This window comes from Cynocephalus volans, chromosome 14 (assembly GCF_027409185.1).
Source record: "Cynocephalus volans isolate mCynVol1 chromosome 14, mCynVol1.pri, whole genome shotgun sequence".
NCBI classification, from domain to species: Eukaryota; Metazoa; Chordata; class Mammalia; order Dermoptera; family Cynocephalidae; genus Cynocephalus; species Cynocephalus volans.
This window is the reverse complement of record NC_084473.1, coordinates 65226266-65244251: the sequence shown is the minus strand read 5'-3', so window position 1 is coordinate 65244251 and position 17986 is coordinate 65226266. Positions and strand designations below refer to the sequence as shown.

Sequence of the window (17986 nt, the reverse complement as noted above, 5' to 3'; positions counted from 1 at the left end):
TTGATAACATATTTACCGGTTTGATTCGAAGCTGACCACCCACCACCTCAAGAATAGCATGTCTTCTGGATACTCTCTTGTCTGTTATCTAGAGGAGAAAAAAGCTAAAATTTAAAATACAGCCACCACTTAAAAATAACAAAACAAGCAAACAAAACCCTTAGCAATGTTTCTGAAATCAATAGGTGAAGTATAAAATACATCATTCATTCAACAACTGTATACTGAAATGACTATACTCATTTACCAGATAATGAAACAACTGAGAGATTAAGAGACCTGCCCAAAGACATGGAAGAGTAAATGACAAAGCCAAGACTCAAGATTAGAATCTAACAGATCCCAAAACCTTCCATGATAGTTTCTATTCATGACAGACATCTAGTAGGGGTTCTTACAAATAAAATTCATAAAATGAGAAAAAAACCCCACAGAATACGTACTTATTAGGAAACATTTCAAATACAAGAAATATATAGCATGTTATGATAACAAAAGTTTTAAAAAGAGGCAATATGATAAATGTAAAGGGTCTGACTACAGACTTGGGGATCAGGCAGAACTGCATTTAAGCTCTCAGGCAATCAGTAGTGGTTAAGAGAACAGGAAGGCAGGGGAGGAAATAGTGAAAAACTAATACTACAGTGAAAAAGAGATTAGCATCTACTTTTTTATATAATTTGCGTCCTGTTTTGAGCCAACAGTGTTCTACTTAGTCTCACAATCATTTCTGCGTACCAAAGTTCAAAAATTGTTTGCATTTTTAATGCAGAAAAAGCCAATTAAGTCTTCCTTACTTGGATGTAAACACAACAGTTAAGATTATCATTTTTATTTGTGGCTGATATGTAATGAAAACATTTTAAGCACAGCTTCATCACTTTATACCATAATTATCTAACCCATCTCTTGGTTACCTTAGTATCTAGCACTTAAACTCTGGCATTATCCACATCAGGACCAAAATTATCAGTAAAAGCAGACTACAGCAATGCATAAATTCAATGAAACCCATTAGGTCTGCAAAAATTTGCAAAAATGTGAAACTGCCAGGAATCACTATTCATTTTTTTAAAGAGAGAGCAATTCCACATTTAAGGCTGTGACTATACACAAATAGTAACATCGAGCATCACAGCAGAATGAGTACCACATAAATGAATTTTCCTCCAAAAATAAAGTTAATTTTTGGAACATTTTCTAAAATAAAATATCTTAAAGCCCATTCAAAATATATTATTAGCCACAATGGCAATTTCAGAGAAGTAAATATAAGCTAATACTCTTAAGGACAGAAATTTAGAGATTCTTTTATTTTTCCCAGGCTGTACCTTAGTGCGCCAAAAACAACAGCAGTTATCTGATAACTCACTTTATCATTTGCTTAGAACTTTCACTTAAATGTTGAGATTCACCACAACACTGTCACAGCTATTATCCACATTTTACATATTTAGAAGTTGAAAGCTCAGAAAATTTAAATAACTTGGATAGGTCACTCTTCAGGTAGGCAGTACTCCAAATTCACACTCTTATTTAATTAAAAACATATGTAAGAAAAACATTCATACATGATTACATTCAAAAATAATTTCAAGAAAATAATCATTCAAAAGTATAATTTCAAGAAATGCAAATTATTTTGTGGCTGGGACTAAGAAGTTTCTATTTCTCACTTGGGTACCGAGATCTCATTCTTACTTCAATAATACAAATCGACTTTCTAACCAACAGAATAACAAACTGTCAAATAGAAAACCATGACATATAATGACGGTTTCTGTAATAGTCCATCTTAGGTTTCTTTCTTTCCTTTTTAAACTCTATTTTTGTAGGAAGCAATAATGGGCTTTTCCTATCTCAGTCTTTCTTTGAAGTAGGTTTCACGGACACTAGGAAGACAAAGATATTATATAAAATTCAAAAGTATAATGTGACCTCTAGTGGACACATCATTCCACAAGTGTAATTTCATTACAAGCTGTACATCCCTATACCAAAAAAGAGCTTTAAAGAGTCTTGAAATTAACGTCATTCACACATTTAGTCATAATGTCCCTTTTAAACCAAACCTCTAACTAATGAGTAAGCTACAAAATAACCATTAATGCTTTCTCAATGGGAAGCTTAAAGGTTTAATCGATTATCATTAAAACATTTTAATTTCAGGATGTGGGTGCGGAGGGGAGGTGGGGAGCAGGTGACATCATCCTAAAGATGACGACCTGCTTTATTTAACAGCCTATTAACTGCTCCTTGTGTGGTGAATATTCAATACTTTCTTATTAATTAATATATCAACTGTAACAGTTTTTCAAGACCAAGGCACTGTTCTATACTTATCATGTGTTATCTTTCTAGTCCTCACAAAACCTGCGGAGAAGATACTATTGTCTTCATTTTATAGGTGAGAAAATGGAAGAGAGGTTAAGCAACTATTCACAGTAATACAACCAATAAGCAGTAGGGCCAGAGTTTGAATCCAAGGAATCTGATTCCAGAGCCACCTTGCTCTTAACATTGTACTGTCTCCTTCAAAATCACTACATAAAACCTAAAGTAAAGTCCTCATTTTTTAAGATTATTTACCCAGTTTAACTGTCTAAACTACAGCATGGAAAGAACTGGAAATAAGGCAAAAATGTCTATTTAATAATCAAATAGACATTCTAAGAGGATTTAGGCCCTAAATAAAGCTCCAAATGGCCTTTGGGCTACATTAGGTCCATTTATTCTAATGTCAAACCCAAGTATAACAAAATATGTTATCCAAATTCCCAGTTCTCTACTCATGGCAGATAATAAAGTAGATAGGGTTTAATAGGCATTACAATGACAACGGGGAGAAAAAGACTGATGTCAGTCCGCACGCGAAAAAAGAAACGATATTAAAAAGCAAAGAAACTCAAGGGCTAAAAAGAATACACTGGCTATTGCAGGGTTGGGACGAATGGCATAACATATTTTAAAATATACTTAAGGTTTACCCAAATTTACTTACTGATTAGCAAGAATCACCATTTAAATTAAAATTTCAACTGAAAGACATTTCACATCTTAGAAAGTCAAAAAATAGTTAAAATTGAGAAATTCCAGCTCTTATAGAGTAACTGTAGCCACCTAAATTCTAATAATACCACACATCCTCCAAAAAATCAAAGAAATCAACAAGTAGAGCAAAAAAAAAAAACTATTCATATCCCACATCTAAAGCATAATGAGAGACAGAGATTACTAAGAACTTTAATTTACATGTAAGAGGAGGAAGAAACACCATATCCAGAAGATCAAGCTCCAGAACTTATGCTGGAGCAGAAGTCAGGTGGCAACTAGGAGGAAAAGAAAGGAGAAGGAGCGGGGATCTAAGAGTGTTAGAGCACAGCTATTCTCACTAAAGATACATATAAATGTGTATACATGTATATACACACACACACACCCCATTAGGACCAACTTCTTCAAGACAACCTTAAACTACCATCATTTTGCTGCTTGAGAAGGGCCTTAAAACTAATACCAGTGGTTCCATATAGACACTGGAAGTTAACCAGTATAACAGTCCATGCTCCTTACTCACTGGTAGCTGACATTATAATACAGGTCTGTCTCTCCTATCCAAGAGAAAACTCCTAGAGGGCAGGGACCCATGTCTCATTCACCTTTGTATGGCCCACAGCGCTAGGATCTGCAAATTGTTCTGCACAAGGAGGGCACTAAACAAGAAATGTTGAATGTTAAGGGAAAAAAGATGTATTTAGAAGAGATCTATAGAATTACAGAATGCAATGTGCAAATTTTCTAACTTCTAAATCTCCCAAGGAGGGCAGAGAATATAAAAGCTTATATATTTCGGCACTATGCGTCGAAAAACTTATGCATGACCTCTAATTGATCTATGGCTCAATTTTCTCATCTGAACAATGAGGATAAGACACCTGATTCGTAGGGTTCTGAAAGGATTACACAAGTTATTATAGTCAAGTTTCCTTAGATCAATGACTCGAGCACTGTACACACTACTGAAAAGTTAGCTACTCATATTACTGAAAAAGACTATTATAAGAAAAGGCCACGCAGCCCTGCAAAAAGCGCTTAAAAGAAATTAGCCTAGGAGAGATAAGATCCGGGGTTAGCAAACTTTTTCTGTAAAGGGCCAGATACTACCGTAAACATTTAAGGCTTTGCAGGCCAAGACGCAATATTCTCAACCCTCGGAGCAATTATTTTCCTGAAAAGCTAAAAGGTTTTTTGCTTGTTCACATTTTACATTTTAAAATTTCTTAGTTCGAGGACTCACATAAAAACAGGCTAGATTTGTCCCCTAGGCTCTCGTTAGCCAACCCCTCGCTAAGATGATAACACAGTCAGTGCTTTTTAAAGGCAACATAAAGAAATGTCTGTGAGTTAACCAAAGTTCACTGAAAAACGTGCTGCCCCAAACTTCTAAAATTAAGACAGGGAGAGCCTGTGGTGGAGAGTCGGGACAGGAACTGGAGTAGGGCCTCAGGAGCCAGCAAGGACCTCGCAAGGCTCTCCGGGCCCTACCAAGCCTCCTCCCCCACTTACTCCCAGCAGCGGCCCGCGGCCGATCACCGTCTCCCCGGGCGTCAGGGCCACCGGAGGGCCGCCGTCCTGCGGCTGCAACTCGAAGCCCCCGGACATGGCAGGCGAGGACTAGGCCCCTTCGCAAAGAGACGGCCCCTGCAGCCGTTTCCGCCTTCCACAGACACGCGCGGGGCATGGCCAGGCCCCAGGAAAAACATGGGGGTGGGGAGTAAAGAGTCCACTCAGGCGTACGCAGGCCTCGGGGGCAGGGGCCCCAGCGCCCCTTCGGGAGCCCCGCCCCACCACCCGGATCAGTGACGCACTCGGGGATTCCCCTAACGCACCGCCTCAAAATTACTGTTTAAAAGCCCCTGCTCATCCTCCCCCGACCTCGTCTGACCGCCCACCCGTCTCGGAGGTCGCCGGATCTTGTAGTCCCTAGCGACTTCCTTCCCGTCCTTTCCCGAGCTGAGGCGCCTTGGAAAAACTACCAATCCCGAACGGCAGTGCGCACTCCTCTCTGCGCCTGTGCGAGTCGGCGGGACGTGGAGGATTATGGGGAAGGATTCGAATGCCGGATGGTTTAAATCGTGGGAGGCGCAGCTACCGCTGCCAGTAGGTAGGAGGGTCTTCCCTTCCCTATAGCGTCGGCGTTGGCACGCTGGGGCGCAAGCACATCCTTCCCTCAGCGGCCTACAGCGACGGTGACAGTCAGTGCTGACGGTGGTTGTTCACCTGTCAGTGCTCCATGTTCTTGGGACTCGAGCAGCTGCAGCCTGCGCGGGGCACACAAGGAGGGTGGCTCAGATGGTACGTGGGGTTGTTACCCCCAGCCTGCGGGGTCCCCAAGAGCTAGTCTGAACCGGGCAGTGCACGACCCTCCGACTGAGCTGCCTCCCGATCCTTCCCTCCGAGTGACAGTTGAAAGGGGGATGAGCTCTTTCCTAACTGGAAAGGTAATTCGGGAAAGCTTGGTTCACAAAGTAGAAGGGGCAGAAGAGGGGTAGTTTTCCAGGCATCCAGGCGAAACTAGGCGTAGAAGAAAGATTCCTAGTGGGACTTTAGGAACCTCGCCAAGGCACCCCTACTATTCAACTCAAGTCTTCATTTGCCTCCTGTGTAATGTCTCGGGAAAAATAGTAGCATTTAAATACACTGTAGCGTTCTCCTAATATGAGATTCTTTTCAAGAACGTGGTGGTTTAGCTTTGGTTTGTATTGATGGTGGAAGAGGCCAAGGTGCGTGGCAAAAACTTGCACTTGAGTCATGCTCTTGTTTACATCAGTTTGCTTTCTTACTTCCCCAAACCCTCAGGAGGAAGTCCTCCGTTGAACACAGACATTGCAATTCTAACCACCACCGCTAATTTGGATCATAAACAACGTAATTAGTGGGAGCCACCGCGGTCTTGGCAAGTCCAGAAATATATAGCTGAGTAACAAAACTAGAAAAGAGAATTGTTATTAGCTAAGTTTTAAAAAAAAAGTATTTATCTGTATCTCCAACCCCTCCTGCACAACCACCCCCCATTATAAAAGGAAGTGCAAAATGGAATAAACTGATTTTAAGTAAATACAAGTTGTCTTTTATGCAAAAGTAGCTCAATGGTGTAATGTACCCAGCCGCATTTTCAACTGGTTTCAGAAGCCTACACCGTTCACCTTAGGAAAATTAGCTGAAACTGGGCTTTAAATCTTTAGTCACATGCTATACTTGGCTGAGTTATAAACATGGTTTATACTTGTTACTCACTGTTGGTTGATGGCCTCGGTGACTATTACTCTAAACTCATAATTAACTATGCATGCAAGGACCATTCAAGGGGCCATTTATAAAACACCAATCTATAACTAAATTGAGTATTCGAGACTTTGTATCATAACCGGGATCTCATCCTCTTCTCCGTTTCAGATAGTATTCGCAAGCACCTACGCATTAGCTACGGCAGATTTATGATTGTCACAAAGTGGAAATGAAGAACTTAATGACAAGGCTTCAGTTACCACAGAACAAGCAACCAAGAGTTTAATAGGATTGACTCAGCACATCTCAAAAGTACTTTCAGTAAGTACTTGAATGTTCTCACAGTAGTCATTGCTACTGCTAAACTCAATAAATATGGTCTGATGTGAATAATCATTTCTTTTTTTACATAATGTTCTTGGGAACAAAAACAAAGTTTAGAAACAAAACCATTTACTAAAAATGTTTTTAAAAAAGGAAACTAATCTGTGTTGAGTGCCACCCATGTGTAGAATTACACATGATGTGAGGCTAGATGTTTTGCACATTATCCCTGTTAAATCTTGCAAGAACACACAGGAGAGGAGCAGTGTTGGCCCATTTTATTGAGATTGAGAAGCTGAAGTCAAGAAAGTTCTTTAAATCATATCCAAAAATATCTGACTCAGTTGGATTTAGAGACTGATCCAAAGAGGCTGAGTATGTTTAAATTTTGCCTTTTAGGTTACATATGAGGATAATTTATTAAAACATCAAGCTATGCAGAAAAACTCCAAGAGGAACAATAATTCAAGAGTTTCTGACATAGAATTGAACTCTGTGGATGCTGAGAAGGGAAAAAACGAGAGTCAAAACAACTTTGTTGAACTGCTGCCTCCAGAAGTAGCTCTTAAAATTTTCACTCATCTAGACATTCGGAGTTTGTGCAGGGCTTCAGCAACATGCTGGAGCTGGAATTACACAATAAGAAACAGTGACTTTTTATGGAAACCTCACTGCTTGACTGTAAGAGCTGTGTGCCGAAGAGAAATTGATGATGATCTAGAAAGTGGCTATTCCTGGAGGGTAAGTTCAATCTTTGCAGTTTGCAGTTTTTTTGACAGTGCTGTGGTAACAAGTTTGAATCAACTCTAACTTTCACTTGGAGGTAGGATTTCATATTCAGAATAACATACAGACTGTGTTGACTTTTGGAAATTAGTTAAAGTTGAGTTATTCTTTTCCTGCCAACCACACTATCTCCCATCCATCCTTTTATATTTTTTAAATCCTATACTCAGAAATTTTTCTCTGTTAACCAGAAGGAAAGTGACTACCTCCTTTCCTTCCACCTTATCCAAAACCTCCAGTAAACTCTGCGGCTCACAATGTATATATACACATATACATATACATACACACAAACACATAAATTTATTAATATATGTGTATATCAATGTAAATTCTTAACCTTATTAGCCTAGTCTCTCAGCTTCCCTAGTTTCAAACGAACTCACTAACCAACTCCTTACTACATTTTTTTTTTAGTGATGATGGTTTACCTCTTTCAGGTAATACTACTGAGGAATTACCAGAAGAGTAAAGTGAAACATGAATGGCTAAGTGGCAGATACAGCAACATATGTTCTCCCATTAGCCTACCAGAAAAAATCATGTACCCAATGGATGTGGACACATGGGGGGAAATTCTAGAAGCAGAACTGGAAAGATAAGTGGAAAAAGCAAATAGATCTCATGACTTTGAGAGTTTAAAATTAAAATGACTCCTAAGTTGCAGAAGGTGTATCTTTATCTGTCCATTGTTTTTTTATTCACCTTTTACATATTTAACATGTAAAAAGTGAAGTAGAAAATATTATGAAAGTAAAGCTTTATTTTAATTTGCACTTTAGTAAAAAATATTTTTCTGGTTTAATGTAATGTGGGAAAATCATGAAATGTTATTTTTATAGGAATATAATGATAGAGTGATTTCAAAATGTATTGTTTCATGTATTAGCGTTTGTATATCACAGAACTTTAAATGATAGAGTTTGATTGGTATTTTCTGCCTAATGATAATTCAGACATTCTGAAAGCTACTTGAAGAACCTGACTGAAAGATTCATTAAGTAGTAGACGTAACTAAGCTCATGGGAAGACTACCTAAGTGAAATTAATAGCAGTATGTTTAAATGAATGATAAATTTGCATTTCAAAAACTTTAAAATTTCCACTTCAGTGGAATCAAATTGAATTGTCAAATAGTGGAACTATTTGAAATGTGTTAAACCTGTGGTTTAGTTTAAAATTAATCTGATTTTAGGGATAAAATTTGTTAGATTAAGATTTCAATTACTTTCCTGTAGACCTGAATTGCTCTCAGGGGCTGAAGATATGTGAAGGTTCCAGAACACTTAACTACCCTCAGAACTGCCACACTATTTATCTTGTTAAAACTTACTTTCTGACAGCCTTACAGCACCATCTAGTGTACTATTCATAGATACGAAGGACTTTCAGCTCCTTTTTGTTTTATCTATATTTAAAAGAAAGAAAAATATTATTCTAGAGAACCCTTAACATTTGACTTTGTTAAAGTTCATAACTTTTCAGGAACCTTTATTTTAGTTTTTTTTTTTTTCTCTTTTTCGTAAAAGCAGATGATATCGTACTCACTATACCAGATTGTTGGTTCTGAATCAGTGGTGAGCACCATAGTGAAAAGTGTCTACAAAACATTTTAGTTAGTATGAGGTTTTCTTCTTAAAGTGTGCTCTATAACATGAACAATAAGAATACAGGAAAACAGTATTTAACAAATAGGCAAATATCAAAAAGATGCCCCACTGTATACAAATTCCCTTTGTTGGATTAAGCAGTTGATAATTGATTATCTCCTATTACTATCTTCTTAGATTTGGAAGAGGCCTTGAAAATCAGGCTCTCCAGTCTCCATGGCTATTCAGTAATTTCCTATGTAGGAACAATGACAGTCAGCCAGCCCAAGCTCAAATACTTCTAGTCATAAGATCTTCATTAGGTCCTATTGTGTTCAAGGATTGCTCTGATCATTAGAAATTCTTCCTCATTGAACTGAAGTCCACCTATCTGTAACATTTGCCTCCTAGTACTGGTTCTGCCTTCTAGAATTAGACTGATTCAGTTCTTCTCTGTGATTGCCATTCAAATGCTTGAACACTGCTAGCCTGTCTCTTCCTGTATTTTGCCACCAATTCCTTCTCCTAATCATAGATTATAATTTCTAGACCCAACAGCAGTCTCTTCTGCCTGTACCCTCTTAACAAAAGTGTACTTGGAAAGTGTCCTACTACTTTTATTTAATAAGAAATGATAAGAAAGCACCTTGAAATTTTGAAAGAATAGGAAAAATTAAAGCTAGAAGGCATTTTACTGAATAGCACCTGTGTATAGTAGCATATGTATATATATATTTTTATCTGTTTTTTTGTGACGGACATGGATTGTCTTTGTCCAACTCCCTTTCTATCACCTTCATCTGTTAATAGAAGTCACCCTAATTAGAAAGAATCCCGCCCTTCTCACTTCATCCCCATGCTGGTTTTTTACAGTGTGCCTCTGTGTTTAGTCCAGGGATAGGAACATGATCCACACCACACTTTTTGATAAGCTATAAGGGAGAAGTTCTTTCCTCTTTGGTGATGAAACTGTTCCCTGCCACACAGAGAAAATGGATCCTCAGTAAGAGGATAAAGAGCCAACAGGAGAAACAGTTGCAGAATGAGGCCTGATTGTGTTCAAGGCTCTGATTCCAGCCATTCCCCATCTGCTCACCAAAACTAATTCAAACTGAGTTTCAGCCTTTGAACTAGGAGAAAAGAAACCACCTGATTTGGTTTCTTTGCCTATTTTTCAGGTATGTGTTATTTGTGGTTTACATTAGTATATTAGTTTTTAAGATACTGTATTTTGCTTTGTCTTATGTGCTACTAATTTATGTTCTCCTAAAAGAGTTTCTTTCTTCTGACTTCCTCATCAGTCATTCATTTCTCAGTTTGCTAAAATCAGGCCATCACTCCACATAATTGAAACTGTTATCCAAATTACAAGTGACTTAATTGCTAAATCCATTGGATGCATTTTAGTTATTAATATATTTGACACATAAACACTCAATTCCTCTTGAAACTCTCTCCTACTAGGTTTGGGGCTGTAGTCTTTTAGGTTTTTCTTCTCCTACTCTGACCAGTCTTCTCAGTTTTCTTCAAAGACTCGCTTTCCTTCATATTATTCGTAACATACTGTTGTTCCACAAGGTTCAGACTGTCGTCCTCTTGTCTCTTTATATTGTAAGTATCCTAGGTGATCCCATCTACTCCCCAGTGTCAGCTAACACTTTTGGTAGTGATGATGTCCGGGTCCATGTCTCAAGATCAGATCCCCATTACTCTCCAGAAACACATATGCCACTATCTGTTGGACTCTTAGCTAAATCACAAGTACCAGTTCTTTCACAAAACAAGTTCTTCCTCCAGTACCTAAGTGAATGACCAGTGCTGCTACTTTTCTTCATCATTCTCCATATCCAGTCAAGAGTCAATTCTTGTCACTTTTATCATCCAAATATCTGAGTAATTCAACCCTTCTCCATCTTTGTCTCTGCTTCATTACTTCATACTGGTCCTTACTTGGAATTGGGATTACCACAATAACCTCTTAACTGGTGTTCCTGCCTCTAGTTCCTTCTTCTTATCGTTATCAGTATAATCTTTCTAAAACTCAAAAATTATCATGTCACTCCTAACTTAAACACCTCACTACATTCAGCTAGAGATCAAAATTCCCTAGCAAAGCCTGTAAGGCCTTTAATAATCTGGTCTGGCCTGTCTCTTTAACCTCTTCTCTCATACTGTTCCATCCTATAACTTTCAGTGCAGTCATACCAAACTATTTGTAGTTCCTTGAACATGAAAACTCTCTAACTTCTCTGCCTTTGCATAGGTTGTTTGATATACCTGGAATGTTCAAGAAAAGAACTTTTCTTGGCAAAAATCTTTTGTAAAACTCATCATCTTGGCCTGGAAACCATCCTTTACTGCCGTTCTGGATTAAGTGACCCTCTTAAATTTCCTGTAGTTCTTTGTACATACCTCTCTCAAATCGGTCATACTACATTAAACTGTCTTTTTTATTTTCCTGTCTGCCCCTTTAGACTGTGAACTTCTTAGTGGCGGGGACCATTTCTTATTTATTTTTGTGTTCCCAAAACCTGGCACATAGTAGATCTTCATGAATATTTGTTTAATTATTTCTGTAGCTATTTATTTTAATCCTACACAGAATGTATAGTAAAAATAATTTACTATATTGTTAGTGAATAAGGTTTTATTGAAATGCAATGTACAATCCTTAAGATGTATGGGATGCTTGACATTAATACTATGTATGAATAATTGTTCTAGTCTTCTCCAAAGTTTTAAAGGGAAAATAGGAAAGTAGAAACATTTTGTTTTATCTTTTTGAATAAACACTTGAAAATAAACTTAACCTGAAAAATATCACTTATTTTAAATTATTGGATCACTGTACTGAGTTTTAAGTATTACCTTTGCAAGTTATATGAGTAAATTTTAGGTTGATTTTTTAGTACTATTGCATTAAAATAATTCTTTGTATAATAAGTTATAAGCTATAATCAGTCAATACTAAAAGGAAAGCTTTGGAACTTTATGATTAATTGTATGGTATAGGCTTAGAATGAACTTTGCATTAATCAGACCAAGTCATTAACATCTGAGAACATGAGTGGGTGAAGCAAAGGAGAAGGAAGGAGCGCTCTAACTCACAGATAAAGTAACGTGTTAAATATGTGCAGTGTGTAAAAGAAGCAAGATTATTGGGAAAGAGTATTAAGGAACTTCCAGTGTTTTAAAATTTTTGATCAGTTTAAGATCTAGTGTTTTTTAAAGAATAAATTTAGAAACCATTTTTTACTTGCTTCTAGTTTATAACCCAATCTTAGACCAGAACATTGTCACTAATAAATTGAAATGAATATAAACTTTAGAACTTAGGATACTTGCATATATACAAGCATAATTTGAAAAATATAACATACCCCAACCACTTTAATTTCGTCTTTGCTTTGACTTTATATAATTTCTTCTCTCTAAGACTTCAAATGCCCTACTAATATCAACAAAAATAAAGTGAGTGGTAACATCAGGAAATGGATTGGGGAGAAGAATACATAAGATGGAAGATCACACATTTTTAGTTAAAGTAGAGTTGAAAAAGCAAAACATCAAATGGATGAAATTAGATCAACAATGGACAAAGTCGGTTTATTATAATAGCCAACCTTCACTGAGTGCCTGCTCTGCACCAAGCTTTGTGCTTATGTGGTGAGTGCTCTTACTCTATCTTCATTTATGGGTAAGGAAACTGAAAGAGAGTGATCTTGTCAATCTAGTTCAGCACCACTTCCCAACACCTATAGTAAATGTATGCTCAGTAAATGTTTATTGAATGAGTTAAAAAACTTAAAATGAATAACTCAGAGGGAAGAGCCAAGAGTGTTCCTTCAAGTTTTTATTTTGAAAAATTTCAAACTCACAGAAAAGTAAAAATACATGACCAACAACTCTTACGTACACCATCCACCTAGATATACCACTTGTTAACATGTTTCTACATTTGCTTTATTTATTTATTTTTTATTTTTGCTGAATCACTTGAAAATAAGTTGTAGACATGATGGTACTTCATTCCTAAATAGCATGCATTTCCTAAAAGTACACTCTCTTGTATGCAAAATCATTATCATATCTAAAATATTTTATGTTAATTCAATATCTAATTTATAATACATATTTAAATTCACCAATAGCTCACAAAATATCTTTCATAGATTTTTTTTTTTTACTTCAGGATCCAAACAGGGGTTACATATGCTTCTTATTTTTTATTTGTCTTTTAACCAGAAGCGTCCCCCTGCCATGTTTTGTTTTTCAAGACACTGACATTTTTTAAGGACTGCATCTCGTTATCTCATAGAATATTCTGTAACTGATTTGTCTGACTCTCTCTTTATGATTTGATTCAGGTAAAACATTTAGCAATTATACTACATAGGTGATATACTTATTGTATCACATAAGAAGCACATAATCTCTGATCTACTATGCGAGATGGTAAGTCTGATTGTTTGATTGAGGTGGTAAGCACCAAATCTGTCCACATAAAGGGAGATTTTTCCAAAGAACCAAGATTTCTTTTTCCAACTAGTTTCTAGAGTGCTCTCCTATAGCTAACTCAGTGCTAAGTGCTTTATAAACATTATCTGAAACATAGCTTGTTTTCTCTCTTGTTTTTTGCCAAATCCTGCATCTAGGCAGGAGGGGAGGCTCAGAAGCTAAGTAGAGGGCCTCTGAGAAGCAAAGTGGAGATTTCGCAGTCTCATGGTACTCAGGACACAATTATTAGAGCTGAGGAACCAGTAGAGGGAAGGGACTTGGTAAACAACCCAGGTTCTCAGTTGAAATCCCTGACAGGATCCATACAAAGAACTCCAGCCTTAATTCAGCCGAATCCCTGATTTAATTAAGGTAAGCAAACCCCACTGTCTAGCAGAGGACAGGATGAATCGTCTCTAGAGGAAGATGACATCACCCAGAGCCTCTATACTTTTTCATACATAATGTCTGCATTCAATAAAAAAATCGTAAAGGCATGCTAAAAGGCAGAACTAAATGATTGAAAGTCACGAGAAAAAACAGACAATAGAACCAAAGTCACAGAGATTTAGTTAGTGGAGTTTGCAGGTAAGGATTTTAAAATAACTTTGATTAATAAGTTCCAGTAAATGGAGGAAAAGATGAAGAAAATAGATTAAAATGGGTAATTTTACCAGAAAATAGGAGAACGAAGTGGAAGTTCTAGAACTGAAAAATGCAAAGCAAATTAAACAATGTATAGGTTTAACAGCAAATTAGAACACTACAAAAAAGAGCATTTGAGAACTGGTAGATGGAATAATAGAACAATGAGTAAGATGAAGCACATAGAGAAAAAAAAATTTTTTTAAAAAAAGGGATTTAGAGATTACAAGACAAAAATAAAAAGGTTTAATATATTCATATTGGACTTCCAGAAGGGGTGGAAAGAGATAGGAAGCACCCAAGTTTCCCTCAGCTTAGTGTGACACTGGGGAGATCTGAAAAAGTTCCCATGCCCCATGAAAGGCTGTAGAAGTATCTGAGAAATAAAATGAAGAGACTACAAAGCAAAGCCATGGAATCAACAGCCTAACCCAGGAGCCAAACAGGATGCTGTAGAGTTTTTAGAGCAACAGTAGTAACGGTGAGATTTGAGGTAGGCCAGTTAGCACTGGGAAGACCCCCATGCCCTAAGTCCTGATTGTGTTAAGAAAACAGACTGCAAATTACAGTGACAAATGGTGCAGAGAGAGGAGAGGCTACTGCCGAAAGGAAAGAGTCCTCTCAAGAAAGGCTGTTAGGAATGGAAGACAGCATGCAGGCCAGAGGCCTTGCCCCAATGCCATGCTGGTACTTAAGCTTCCTGCTCTATCTGAATGCTAGGAAAAGGGAAGAAGGGAAAAAAAAGGAGGAACTCCAAATAGGGTTGCCAGACTTAGCAAATAAAATACAGAGCTTCAGACAAACCACAAATCATTTTTTAGTATGAGTATATACCAAATGTTGCCAAGGGACATACTTATACTAAAAAAAAAATGTATTTTTTCACCTAAAATTCAAATTTAACTGAGTGTTCTGTATTTCCCCTGGCAACCCTAACCCTGATACACTGAGTAATGTGCTGAGCCTGAGTTAATGTGGAAATGACTGGAGTAGTTTTAATTAAATCTTGCAGGATGTCCCATTCCCCTCCCAACTCCACACTCATAGAACAGAAAATAAGATTTGACCAAGTGGCAACATTATACAGTAACTCAGTCTCTTTGCAGGCCCACTCTGCCTAAACGCCTTGCAGCATTACCCCTTTTTAAACTGCTGTAGTTGACACATGCTGTTATAGGACTTCCTTCTCCCAGGTTACAGATGGAGAGTAGACCAGAAGTCTGTTTGATGGAGTTTGGATGTATTGTCCTCCCAGAACTCATAGAAATCTGATTTCCAATGAGGCAGTTTGAGTCACGGGTTCAGATCCCTCATGAATGGATTAGTGCTCTCCCTAGGTGGGGGGAGTAATGAGTGAATTCTTGTTCTATTAGTTCCCGCAAGAGCTGATTGTTTAAAAGACCCTGGCACCTCCCCTCTCTCTTGCTTCCTCTCCCATGTGATCTGCTTGTATCCACCAGCTGACTGCCGCTTTCCACCATGAGTAGGAGCAGCCTGAGGCCCACACCAGATGCAGCTGTTCTGGAATTGTAAGCCAAATAAACCTCTGTTCTTTCTAAACTACCCAGTCTCAGGTATTCTGTTATAGTAACACAAAACAGACTAATACACTGTTCTACCATGAAATCCTCAAACACGTCTGGGGTGAGGGGTTTCAACACTAGAGAAGGGAAGAGGCAGGACCCTCTCAGAGACACCTCACGTAACGCTCCTCTTCTTTGGTTCTCTTCTTTCCACGAACTGGCAAACATCTTAATCTCTTTTGTAGTGGGAATGCTGTACTTCAGTCATATCCTATTTTTTTCCTCCTTCCTATTTTTTGGTAGTTCACTTAATAGACACTATTCTAGATTATTTAAAGTGAATTATTTGGAATTTAGAAGACGCTTTTCTTTCTCAAGTGCCTGGATCTTTGCACTGAAAGCCTGGATGTGAAGACTTCTACTGCTTCTATGCTTTAAAAAAAAATCTTTTGAAATTCAAAGCTGAGCTCTGACTCCATTCTTAGCTGTACTCACCCTCCCTACAAAGCTCTGGATGCCTGCCTTCATAGATGGAGAGCTGCCAAGAAATAAGAATTACCAGGGATAAAAAATACCGTTGAAAGTATCAACCCACTCTAGTATTACTCTGCACAATAAAATAATGCTGGAAAAGGAAGAAAGAGTAAGAATTACAAAGAATAGCAAAGGCTAAATAAACTAAAGAAGGTAATAAAGCAAGGCATGAAAGTCAGGTTTCTGATAAAAGCACAGCATCCTTATTATTCGGTCCTACCATAAATAAAGCCCACTTCTTAAATAAATCTGTTTTGCATTTTTCAAGACCTCCCAGTCCTTGCCCAGGATGGATAATAGAATAAGATAAAACTGGTGTTTTACAAACCACACCACTTATACTGTTACCATAAACATTAACTTGTCAAGGAAATTTTTCTAATAACTATTTTCTGAGGTCTATTTTTCAGCTATGAGTCTTCTGAGCCCCATAGGAAGAAACTGGCTACTGGCTTTCCAGTTTGCTTATTTTGATTTAGTTTTAGTATGACAAAATTATACCATCTGATCATCACACAATGAAAGCCTGATAAGAAATACATAAAATCATTTTTAAAGTTTTCTAAAACATTGGAAAAGCTGTCAATGCTTTGGCTGTGTTTTTTGTTGTCTAATAGAAGACTAGACAGAATTTTCTGTCTTTACTCTCATTGGTTAATTTAAAAAAAAAAGGACTTTTTACCATTGTTTTTCCATATATGGCCTATTGTTTTATCAGTTCAGCTTCTTTTTTTTCTCTCTTAGACTCCTTTTATTATGTATATATCTTTAATTTGCTTTCCCTAAATCTTTTATTTTGAAAAATTTTGAACTTACAGAAAAGTTGAAAGTATAGTATAGTGTATAGTATAGTGTATAGTATAATCACCTAGATTAACCAATTGTTAATGTTAGCCACATTTACTTTATCTCTATCTATAGCAGGTTTCTAAATCTTAACATTATTGACATTTTGGGGTAGATAACTCTTTGTTGTGGGGCTGTCCTGTAAATTGTAGAATGTTTAGCAGCGTCCCTGGCTTCTATCCATTAGATGCCAGTAGCACCTGCTGCCAAGTTGTAGCAACGAAAACTGTCTCCAGACATTGCCAAATGTCCCCTGAGAGGAAATTGCTCTTGTTAGGAACCACTGGGGTCTACACTACATTTAAAAAACCACATACACACTTTTGCTGAGCTGAAGTATTTGAAAGTAAGCTTGTAGACCTCATGTCATTTCACCCCTAAATGTCATAGCATGTATTTCTTAAGGACATGTACACACACCTACATAACCACAACACCATAATCATACCCCAGAAATTTAACTTGCAAACAATAATGATATCGTTTAATACCCAGCTTAAATTCAAATTTCTCTCAACTGATCACAGAATAAGTGTGTTTTCAAGCTTCTGAATGTGTGCCAATTTGGTAGTGAGAAATATCTTAAACTGTCTTCTTCCAATGTTTTGAGATGCCAATAAATTTATTCATACAATTCTTTTCACCTGGTTCTAATTCTAAAGTTTCAATTACGTTCCAGATCTGTCTGTCTTTTCATGCCACACTGTTTCAATTACAGAAAATTTGTTGTGTGTTACTATTTAATAAAGTTATATCTCCTCTTTGATACTATTTCTTTTTAGGTTTTCCTGTGTGTTTATTTTTCCATGTGAACTTTGGAATCAATTTGTCTAGTTCCAGGAAAAATACTTGTTGAAATTTTATTGGGGTAGTGTTAAATTAGGGATAATAATATGTCTTTATAATGTTAAGTTATCTTATCCAAGACCAAGAAATATTTCCATTTGGTTTTCA

The 17986-nt window shown here is 37.1% G+C and overlaps 2 protein-coding genes across 4 annotated transcripts in view; one reads left to right on the top strand and one right to left on the bottom strand.

Annotated features, from left to right (window-relative positions):
• Positions 1-4880, bottom strand: part of APLF (aprataxin and PNKP like factor) — a 69447-nt gene extending 64567 nt beyond the window's left edge. For both annotated transcript variants that reach the window (XM_063078856.1, XM_063078857.1), the window contains exons 1-2: positions 4567-4880; positions 17-88 (exon numbers count right to left, since the gene is read on the bottom strand). In XM_063078856.1, coding sequence (XP_062934926.1) covers positions 17-88; positions 4567-4662 — 168 coding nt within the window. In that variant the 5' untranslated portion in view covers positions 4663-4880. The remainder of the gene's footprint in view (positions 1-16; positions 89-4566) is intronic.
• A 207-nt stretch (positions 4881-5087) lies between these two features.
• Positions 5088-8076, top strand: FBXO48 (F-box protein 48). Of its 2 annotated transcripts, none has more exons than XM_063079021.1 (4): positions 5088-5164; positions 6461-6609; positions 7012-7353; positions 7839-8076. In XM_063079021.1, exons 3-4 carry the CDS (start codon positions 7048-7050, stop codon positions 7998-8000), a joined length of 468 nt encoding a protein of 155 aa, XP_062935091.1. In that variant the 5' UTR covers positions 5088-5164; positions 6461-6609; positions 7012-7047; the 3' UTR covers positions 8001-8076. The 2 variants fall into 2 exon arrangements, with proteins under 2 accessions (XP_062935091.1, XP_062935090.1); XM_063079020.1 differs by having other exon boundaries at positions 5141-5164; positions 6457-6609.
• The last annotated feature ends 9910 nt before the right edge of the window (positions 8077-17986 follow it).